Source organism: Carassius carassius, chromosome 2 (assembly GCF_963082965.1).
Source record: "Carassius carassius chromosome 2, fCarCar2.1, whole genome shotgun sequence".
Classification (NCBI taxonomy): Eukaryota; Metazoa; Chordata; class Actinopteri; order Cypriniformes; family Cyprinidae; genus Carassius; species Carassius carassius.
The window spans coordinates 3,758,092-3,769,477 of record NC_081756.1 but is presented as its reverse complement, the minus strand read 5'-3'; the positions used below and the strand labels follow the sequence as shown (position 1 = coordinate 3,769,477).

The window sequence follows — 11,386 nt, the reverse complement described above, 5'->3', positions numbered from 1 at the left end:
AATGTGTGTCTCTCCAGCCCAGCAAACTGACAGAAGCGTTTAAGTACTTCATTCAAGGCATGGGATACAGTAAGTGACTTGAGAGCATGTTATTATTGAGAAACATCACAAAAAACCATGAAACACCAAATATGAAATACAAATCAAACTAATTATATCATCAGTTCAGTAAGATTTATTTGGAAAGAAATCAGTACTTTTACTCCGATACAAACAAAAGTAAAAACATTTGACAAAATATTTCTATTTCAAATACATGCTTTTAAAAATGTAGTTTCCACAAAATAAAGCAACTCAACATTTTATGAAATCAGAAATGTATTTTGAGCAGCAAAACAGCATATGAATTGGGTTTTTTTTTTTTTACCCTTTGGGGAGCTGTAATGGTGTCCTTTAGAAAAGGGGATCAAATATGAGCAGAAGCCTATAGATGCTAAATGAAAACTCAGAAAATCATGAAATTAAGTGAGCACATGATTCTGAACAAGCTTGCAAAGTTTCATGGAGATCGGATCATAGGTGGCGCTGTATATCAGAATAATTTCTGGAGGATCATGTGACAGGGGCATACATCTCCTCCAACAGTGGGGGGACAATAAACATACATTGTGTCAAGAGTAATTTTTGAAGGGGACCCAAACAATACAGCTAAAATTGTACTTGAAAGAACAAGCTTACACAGCCTTACTACTGTTAGCACAGCCAAAATTAGACGACTTCAAGCTGTTGTGGGTTAGGGTTAGGGTTAGGGTTAGGTTAGGTTAGGGGTAGGGGTAGGGATAGGGTTAAGTTAGGGTTAGGGTTAGCTATTGGTAACATAGTGGAGTCATCAAAGAAAAAAAATACAATGGAACTGTGTATTAAAGAGAAATAATCAGTTCATCTGATGTTTAAGTGAATGAAATAGCCTTGACACTCGAGTTCCACAACTATTGATTTCTCGCTCACCGGACTTGTGTGTGTGGGTGTATGTGCATGTGATTCAAGGTTACCGGATTTCACAACAAAACCCGCCCAATTGCTACTCAGAACTAGCCCAATTGTGTTTCGAAGGGGGTTCCCCGATAAAAATCAGGTTTCTGGGGTAAAATACAATTTTTTCGGCAGGGTTCATCAGGTAAAATTCACATTCATATCACGTTATTGGGGTTGATTCAGCTTAGGGAAACAGTGTTAAAGTAGCCCAGTTCTGCGGGAAAACCACAGACAACTGAGGTGATGTAAAAGAGGAACGCAGGCATTTGGACCAAAGCACTGCGAGGCAATGGAGGGGGAGACTCAAAGTTATTTCTAAACTTAAAACACAGTTTTGCCCCATTTGCATTGTTTTACTACTTACAAAGTTATTTAAAGTATAAAACATTGTTATATAATGCACAGCGTGGGGGGGGGGGTGACACCGAAGACTGCAGTAATGATGCTGAAAATACAGCTTTGATCACAGCAATACATTTCATATTACAATATTCATATAGAACACTATTAACACATATTGTAATAATATTGTAATAATAATCATATTATGTTATATGATTCTAATGTCTCCGCTGCTTCTTCTGTAGCTCAATTGGTAGAGCATTGCACTATCAAGTGCAAGGTTGGGGGTTCGATTCCCTGGGAACACATGATAGGATAAATGCACTGTAAGTCGCTTTGGATAAAAGCGTCTGCTAAATGCATCATTTTTTTTTTCTTCTCTTTCAGTGGCCTCGTCCTGCATGACGCGTCTCTCGCGCTCGCGCACCACCTCGCTCTCCTCCTCCTACTCCATGGAGGGCTCGCGCTCCCGATCCCGCACGCTGTCCCAGGGCTCGCAGGGTGGACAGCTGCCCCCGAGCCCGTCCCATACCATGGAGGTGTCGTGCTGAGGAGCGCCAGAGCGGGGGGAGAGAGGTGCACAGATGGATGGAGCGCTGGAGTCCTCTGGGAAAGTGAGTTCTGTGCGTGAAGACGGGCGGATGATGACGACTCTCTCCCTCCCTTCACCCTTCACCCTTCACCGACCCGTCAGGCAGATGATAGAGCAACTCTGTGGCATGGGCGGGGCCTCTAGTGAGACCCACATTTAGTGTTAACCAATAGTAATACTTCTAATATGAATATTGATTATTAATATTAATAACAACGAGGGTCACTGAAAAAAGATAAATAACAATGTTTCTCTTACTTACATGTTGAATTTCTAAACAAAAGAATAGAGAAAAGAGTAAATAAGCTCATAATATGTGTCTATCAACTTCTATGTGATTATTATTTTTTGGTGTGTGTGTGTGTGTGTGTTTTTTTCTTTAGTTTTTGTATTTTGTATTATTTTCTTCTGTAATACAATCCTGCTGCTGTGAGAGGAGTACAGTATTTTCGGAGACGTTGGTGAAAGTTTTAGGCCGAAGTACTCGTCTCTGTCGATGACAGCCACCTCATGTCTTCCATTTGCCCTTAAAGAAGCTATATACATTAAAAGCGAGAAAGATAAAATACTGTAATTGTATTATCTTACTTTGATTTGTTTGGTTTCAGGGTTAGGGCCATTGGGGTCTTTGCCAGTTTTGAAATGCATGCCAGAATTTCATTGACCTTGTCAGTCTCTTATTTTTTTTTTTTAAGGATTTTAAATTTGTTTAATGACAGTGAGAGTGTGAGAGTGCGAGAGAACAACAAAAAAGACACAGGGGTCATTCTTTTGAAGTCATGTGACATGATGTTCACATTTTAGGCTACTTCTGTAATCGGATGTATTTTCATAGAAACCAGATAAAGCCTAAATGTCGGACGGGGTTTCAGTTTATCTGTGGGGAATCGTGTGTTAATCGAATTAATGGTGTCTAGCTTATATGGTGGTTGGGAATAAAAAGAATTGATGACGGCAGCCGTAAAGGAAAGTTGTTTCAAAGGTCGAGCGAGTTTGATGAAAGATTATGAAGACTAGCCTATTCAAGTAAATAATGTCTATTTCACAATGACGTTCAGTTGAAAGAGAGCACGATTAGTAAAAGAATCGGACTAGTGCTTCCAACAGAGTGTGTTTATGTGTACAACAAAATGCTGATAACTATTACAAAATTTGGTCATTGTAAAAAACCCATCTCGAGGATTTACTGCAAATCATAAACCAATGATAACGCAACAAAATATGTCTGTTTACATGAGATAAAAAAACAACTCTAGCATTATGAAAAATTTGTTCAGCTTGTGTGTCGTGAATGGGTCAACAGAACAGCATTAAAGTCATTTAAACCCTGTCTCATGAGAAAATTTGAACGATTTGATTTGTGCGATTTTTAGAATTCATAAAATTCGCCAAATTGTAAAATACTTACAAACTGTCATCAGAGTGTCTTGGGCATTTACATGATTAGGTGTTTGGCTTTTAGAGGCTTTCCCAAATAAAAGGACAACATTTAAGAAATTATTAAGCAATGATGCAAAATTGCATGGAAACACACTTTTTCACAAGTCCAGCTCTAACCTCACCCACTAGTTTGAGAAATAGAATACCTGAAGGATGAATAATAATGAATTAATAATGTCTTTTTTTAATTCAAGGAACTACTGATCTGTAAAGAGAAGTTCATCTGCCATGTGTCCTTTTCACCGGAGGTGGTGATTTTTTATAAATTCATACGATTTGATTTGTAGGTAAACATACAATATAAAGAATAACATCTAAGTCCACATCTAAACTTAACGGTCAGTGCAGACAAATTCATACAACTTAGCCACCAATTCACCAAAGCGTAAAATGCTTAGGCCTACAAATTGCCATGAGAGTGAGTTGCGAGTTTTTGGATGTGTAGCCTGCCTTAAATTGGTGCACATATTTTTTGGAGTAAAGTATCACTGTACAGCAGATATGACTATGATCACCAGCTAGTAGCTAGTCTACTGTGGTATATAACAAAGGCCCATAGTTTTGCCACCTGATACCCTGAAAGTGTCATGGTACGGCCAAAGTACTTTGTTTAACCCTGTTAGTCTGCTAGAAGTGTTTGTTTGGAAACGTTGAGGGGGGCCTCATGGTGATGCTGACGTTTGTCTTTCAATGGAATTTCCTCATTTTAAGGTAACTTGAGAGCACTAGCACAACTTAGAAGTGTACTTATAGCCATGGTGTGATCTAATGCTGAACCATAGAGACTTGTACACAGAGTAAAACAGTACATGTTGGCATGCCTGAGCGTGCGTGCAGTGCTTTAACTTTAAAGCACAATGAGAGAATTATGTGTGAGTTTGATCAGAAGAAATGTGGCGCTTCAGAGCAATTCAAATTCACTTTGCTGACTAACCAGCCCCTTCACTGCCAGCAGGGTTTAGCCATGTTAGTGACCCATTAGCTCCAAGACATCTTCCAATCGGCAAGCCATTGAGATTAGCAGGTTATCATAGCTGCAAAGTTTCAACTTTAAACCTATAGAAATGTTGATATAGAGTGCTCCAAAAGAATACCGAAATCACTGAGTTTTTGCGATATATTTTTTTCCAGGATCGCTAACACTTGCCAATAACAACATAGACCAAAACCTAATGCATTGTAACAATCACATTCAGCAAAACACTGCCCTGAAAACGACAATAAATCGGAATAATCAAAGTTAATTGGAAAGTTCGTACAGCGTATGTTAGTTTTTTTCTTCTTTCTTTTTTATCCCGTTCTAGAGCTGTTTCTCTTGTTCATGACAGAATGTTTTAATGGATTGCGTAAGTGGGAAACCTGGTATTTTTCTTCTTTGTTTCTAATGGAAATTTGAATTAAATGTTGGTAACTGCGTCTAGCGTAAAGACTGCAAGATCATCCCAGATTCACAAGAGCCTTTACCAAAAATAGAAATAGATCTGACATTTTTGCCAAATACATAGAGAAGTAACCTTAATAAAGCTGAGAATAATGGCACAATAAAATACAGATAATGGGGAAAAGAATGGATAATGTTGTGGTGTGTGTTCGGACGGTGTGAATGTAAATGTGTGTCCCTTTTTTATTTTTAACTGTCCTCAATGAAACCCTTTTATTTTCTGTGAAATAGATTTACGTCTCAATGTCCTCATGGATTAGACATCAGTGTGCTAGTTCTTGTGTAACTTTTCTTAGCTTTAGCACTTAAAAAGGAAATAATGTAATTAACAAAAAAAAAATTGTTATGAATAACAGAATGCAATCAAAATAATTTGTGTGGCTAATTTCTCTGTGTAATACTATGAACAACTGGAAAAAAAAGTAATTAAAGGGATCAAAATGATGCACTGTTATCTGAGTCTTATTTTCATATGTACTTTTTGGTCATGTAAAATATTTTTATGTGGACCTGTGACAATCTCTTTTTAATTGGTCATAACTGATTCGTAATCATAACAATTTATTTTTATATGAGGATTCTAAAAATGTAACTAAAGGAATAAAATACATGCAATATTTGCACGTTTAAAAATGCTTGTCATGCATGTACACTGAACTTGTTCTAGTATATTTAAATGGTTCACAATGAATGTGTGATTATGGTTATTAGTAATTTAAATACTTGTTTGCTTTATATACATGTATTTATATACACATATTTGCTAAGATAGTGATCATTCTAGCGATATAATCATGTTTATTGTAGACCTAACTTATTCAAATATTTGCATATACTTGACAGTTGATGCATTAATTTAGTTTTTTTGTCATTATCAAAACAATATGTTCAAATTATCTGAAATTTGAAGGTGTATTTAAGGTATACAGTAGTCGACATTTGAAGTGGATCAACACCTTTCTTCAAAGTTGTCCTAAAACCAAAAACCAAAATGCGTTCCAGTCTTAGAACAACGTTTACGATCCATTTCAAATGTTGACTACTGTATATGTTCAACACTGTTTTTCACGATTTCAATCACAATTTCATATTAAATGCCCATAAGAAAACATCCCGAGTAAACATACCAAAAGTATTTCACATTAACCACATTTCTCTATTTAAAAGTATTAATGCTGATTTTACTTATTTGAACTTTCACAAACCTATTCAACACTCTAAACCTAGTCTATTTTTAGATGTAGTCTGGGCTACTCACAAAACAAAAAGTTACTTGGCAGATTGTGAGATGCTCCTGTAATAGTTTATTTTCTATATATATATATATATATAAAACTGGACCATGGTTACTCGTGTGTCAGTGTTGATACACAGCTCTGTCTGTTGCTAAAGGGCTGAAATCAACCTCTAACATAAGAACAATAAGTGGAAGTGCTGAAACCCAATCCCTTTCCTCATCGAAACGTACAATTACCCAGCGGGTCAGAAAGGGGTTTCCACAGAGATCACAGATCTGATTATTCACACAAACACTTATAAACCTCAGCCACCGACCGACTGAAGTGACAACCACACAGAGAGCAGGTATGTGAACCTTCATGATCTTCACTCATATTATAAATAGTTTAATCTGAACGTCTCTTTGGATAAAAAGCTTCTTCTAAATGATTAAATGTAAATGTAAAGATTAATTTAAACGGGCAACTCATTTAAGCTACATCATTTACTAACAGTATTATTATCGGACTATACATTTCTATGAATTCACAATTGATTAGCTAGATGAATATATTTTATACTTTGTATTTATGACCTACTTTCATAACCTACTTATACAGTAAAATAATTTAGGCCAGAAGCAGTTTCCCTGTGGACGACTAACAATGACATTATTTTACAGAACAGTTAAATCAGAGGAAAGAAGGCATCAAAACACCACGGTAATTAATATTTTAAAACACAATATATAATTTCTTAATTACCATAATCATAAACACCCTGGTTTGTAGCGCAAGTATTTAATTTTTATTTATTTGTTATTTTATTTTTTACCGTTTACTGCACTTTGATTTACTCATTTTGGCTAATAAATCAGTCACATTTAAAGAAAATAACTTAGACTTGCACAATAAGGTGGATATAACTTTACCAAGTGTGATTATACAGCCTGATCTCACAATCAAAACGTACATATTTAGACGTAAATTAAAACTGTCCAATACGTATGTGCCTTTACGTATTTACAGTGTCGTTTACGTATTATCTGGACGTAATTACAAGTTCGATACATATCTAAATTTACGTAAAAACAACCTCAAATACGTAGATAGAACGTGTTCTCTGACCAGTCAGTTATCCATAGAAATTTGCTCATGAAGCTGCTTTTAAATGCGTATCTGATTATTTTTTTTAATATATTTATGTATATTTTCCCTTTTTATAATTTTTTTTTATAAATGTATGATCCCTAAACCCCATCCGAACCTAAACCTACCCATTTTATAAAGAATGTTAAAAGAATAAAACATAATAAAACACAATTTTAGCAAAAATATAACATTAAAACGTTATTTTGAGCCACTAACGTTAATCCTACACCTAAACCTACTCATAACCATTTCTTAAAACTACATAAAGTTACTGTTATAAATAAACAAATAACAGACAAGCAAGTGTAACGTTAATCATTTATTTTTATGCGAAAATATCAAAAGTGGTACCAAAAGTAGTTCAAATGATAATGAGTTCCAGTCGCAGTCCTCTCTGGAGGTAATAGTTTTTATAGGGTACAGAGCAGAATTTAATTTATTAATCCGTGAAATGATGTATCTGTCTTCTCTCCGTGAAGGCGCGCTGGCTTTCAAATGTCTATCACCTGAAACACGGCATGTCGCAATCTGTGACGAATTTGGTTAGAACCAATGAGATTTCGATATCAGTGCCGTAAACCCTGTCGTAACGTTTCTCGAGGGTGGCGCACTGGCGCTATTTTCAAATTCGAATCATAACGAGCGCGGGCTTTGACTGTGACGGTCGCTGTTGCTGAGAATGAAGATGAAGATCGATTGATAAAGAGCTGAATTTGGATATGTTCCTTGCAAACATCTGGATTCTAAAGATATGGAGTACAGCAAACAAATAAAATGGATGTGATGTTTTATGCTGTGCTTTTGTGTATCTATAGTTGTATTGTCAGTCATTGGATAGGAGAAAATCGCACAACAAAATATAACAAAAATGGTTAAACAATTACATAAATTGTATTCATTTTAAGGTTTCAAAGTGTAGTCTCGTTTAACATTATGTAATCCCCCGAAAGGAGTTTGCAGCATTAGGTAGCTAGATGAGTAAACTACTTTCAATAAAAACATGTATTGATATGACCATTAAATACAACAGATTTAAATCATTAAAGCCACGATTTTAATATTAATACATGGGAATTCGTATACATTCACACTTTATGTTAGATTATTTAAGTTTTTTAGCTGCTAACACGTAAGTATTTGTACGTTTTACTAATATAAATACGTCAAAGTTGTAAGTTTTTATGTGCATGAAAACGTAAGGAAATGTACGTATGGTAGAACCAAATTTTACGTAAAAATACACACGTATTCTCATGAGATCACGTTGGATTATAAGTCCAGCTACACTTTATGATTCAGTAGAATTATATAATCTATCAAATCAAACCTTTGTCTATTCAGCAAGGTTCAACACGTTTATTTCCCGAAGGAAGATGAAGCATTTGAGTCTCTTTGCTGTAACTGCTCTTCTGCTCATCAATGGATGTCACTGCACCACCATCACAGTAATGACATCTACAGCTTTGACATCACCTCCAGCTTCAACATCACCTCCAGATTCTACAGCGACTCCAGCTTCTACAGCGACTCCAGCTTCTACATCACCTCCATCTTCTACAGCGACTTCAGCATCGCCAGCATCTACAGCATCACCAGCATCTCCAGCATCTACAGCATCACCAGCATCTCCAGCATCACCAGCATCGACAGCATCTACAGCATCTCCAGCATCTACAGCATCACCAGCATCACCAGCATCGACAGCATCTACAGCATCTCCAGCATCTACAGCATCACCAGCATCACCAGCATCGACAGCATCTACAGCATCTCCAGCATCTCCAGCATCTACAGCATCACCAGCATCTCCAGCATCACCAGCATCGACAGCATCTACAGCATCTACAGCATCACCAGCATCTCCAGCATCACCAGCATCGACAGCATCTACAGCATCTCCAGCATCTACAGCATCACCAGCATCACCAGCATCGACAGCATCTACAGCATCTCCAGCATCTACAGCATCACCAGCATCTCCAGCATCTCCAGCTTCTTCAGCATCTGCCAATCCGGCAGCTAGTGAAACCACTGCAATGGCGGGAACAGCTGCTACAACAACAGCCACGATGATCACGGGTTCAACTACAAGTGGAGCAACAGCTACAGTCTCGTTTTCAATCTATCAGCTTCTCTGTGCAGGTACCATATTAAAGATCAGTTCTTACCAATTGTGGTTCAGGCTTTTGTAGGACATGGTAATGTGTTTGTTTTTGTGAGTCAAACTTAAGTTTGAGTTAACTTGGAAGACTTTTCTGCAGGATTTCATTTCTATACATTGTTCTTATGAGAATATTAAGCGTCAGCCTGTTTAACTGCTGTTAGCTGTGTATCTGATAGATATTCAAGCGAGAAAAAAATTTACTAAGTAGAAGAGTGATTTGAGTAAAAGGATACATATACATATTTTGATGTCATTTTATTTTTATTTATGCTGAAAGAGAGTTATTAATTCACTTCATTGAATATTGGATGTAAATGAAGTCACTAGTTCCCTGAACATATAATAATGTTAATTTCATTAAATTGGGCTCCTAAACAAAGAGGATGTAATGCTGTTTCTGTGCAGGTGTTCTTACCTGGATGCTGTCACTCATTCAGTGGAGAGTTGGAGATCACTGAGACTCAATCCAGCGGATGACTTTATATATTAATTATTTTCCATATGTTTAGAAAATAATAGATTTTTTGGACATAATGTTAATAAATGTTCTTCAGCATTTCTTTATTTGTGAATGTACGTACACCGCTATCACACACAGCAGATATTCCCTATAATATCTCATATAAGATGTCAAGAACAAAGTGCATATAAATTGTAACATATTTAGATAAACATTAAATTAATATTATAAGTTACATACATATTTAAAGTGTCATGTGAAACAATTTTTTAAACACTTTAAAAAGTGTTTTGATAGTTTCGTATCTGAATAATTGAGCAACCAATGACAGACAAAGCAGAATCCCATCTGAAAGATAAATATGCAAAGTGGTGTGTAGCCACATCACAAAGCATCTGCAAAGGAGAGAGCAGGAGAAGGAGAAGGCTATGTTCTTTCCTTAGATAATAAAATTTAATTTTGTGGCAAAAACATGGAAGTAATCTGTCGTTTTCGTTTTATATTTTACTGTATTTATTTGCCTTTGTGTGTAGAGTTTTGCAGTTAAAGTTCACCAAATCTGACTCATGTGTTAAAGCAGGGGAACAGTGTTTATAGCTCAGCGAAATGGGTGTTCTTTTGTCAAAAATGGCGTTATGGTTTTGAAATATTAGTTCAAAAGCCTGGTTAAAGTATTTTAGCAATCAAGAAAAATTGTAATGGTGTGTTTAACGTTCTGTGTTCTTTTGGGCAAACTGATGACACTGCATTTTGATGCACTGCCATCACTGAGCTGAGACTATGGTTGATAACTGTTCAACTTTGGGCAAAATGCAGCTCTCGTCTCTGTCACAAGCCATCAATAAATGGGGACAAATATGCTACACAAACATATGAAGAGAAAGCAACAGCAGGTGTATAGTGAAATTATGTGAATAATGCACGCCCCGAAGACATCATCAACCGAGGCTATATTACCACTGGGTCAATTCTATCGGTATGTTACACACATTATTCACAGCTGGTCACGAATAAGACGTTTCCCAATCTCGTTCCGCTTTCTCGGGGAACAAGGTTACAGTTAAGTAACCGGGAACGGTCTATGACAGTATTGATGTGTACAACATGGAAAGAAAACTATAAGAAAATAAAATGTAAATGTTGAGGTTGTTCGTGTGAAGCTGCTGGAAATACACTTCATTCCAGAACATCTCCACCACATTCAAATGAACACACTTCCACAGAATTACAGCAACAAACACCAACACAGACATCAACAGCAACAGAAGGAAATACATGTGAATGAGGAAGAAAAATGAAAAGGGCTTTTGTTTTAGAGGAATAAACACATGAAGTGACGGATGAGAGCAGATAAAATCATCACAGAGTTTGAAGCTGAAGACAAAAACATCAGACTCAGAAACACACTCCTCTAAAGTAAGAACAACTCACTTCTTCATTCTTTAAATCAGACTTTGAGATATTAATATTGTCTTAATGATTGTGTGTGATGCATTTATGTTCCTGTTACGATGGATTTTTAATTATCACTGAAATCATGTTTTAAACTAAAATGAATCAGTGAATACTTCAAACATGAGTTTATCTATATTATTCTTCTCAG

General features: G+C 36.2%; 2 protein-coding genes across 2 annotated transcripts in view; both read left to right on the top strand.

Annotated features, from left to right (window-relative positions):
- LOC132100254 (protein NDRG2) overlaps positions 1-2,569 on the top strand; it is a 28,643-nt gene extending 26,074 nt beyond the window's left edge. Inside the window, exons 15-16 of the mRNA XM_059505796.1 lie at positions 18-69; positions 1,705-2,569. Of these exons, the coding sequence (XP_059361779.1) occupies positions 18-69; positions 1,705-1,868 (216 nt within the window). The 3' untranslated portion in view covers positions 1,869-2,569. The remainder of the gene's footprint in view (positions 1-17; positions 70-1,704) is intronic.
- A 5,963-nt stretch (positions 2,570-8,532) lies between these two features.
- Positions 8,533-10,143, top strand: LOC132112321 (testis-specific gene A8 protein-like). Its single transcript, XM_059519763.1, has 2 exons — positions 8,533-9,301; positions 9,729-10,143. The coding sequence occupies exons 1-2, from the start codon at positions 8,533-8,535 to the stop codon at positions 9,779-9,781; spliced, it is 822 nt and encodes a 273-aa protein (XP_059375746.1). The 3' UTR covers positions 9,782-10,143.
- Positions 10,144-11,386: the final 1,243 nt, after the last annotated feature.

Excerpts from the sequence above, each read along its gene's own strand:
- LOC132112321 (XM_059519763.1), top strand. The coding sequence starts at position 8,533 with ATGAAGCATTTGAGTCTCTTTGCTGTAACTGCTCTTCTGCTCATCAAT. Across the intron at positions 9,302-9,728 it reads CTATCAGCTTCTCTGTGCAG|GTGTTCTTACCTGGATGCTG; the intron begins GTACCATATTAA and ends GTTTCTGTGCAG.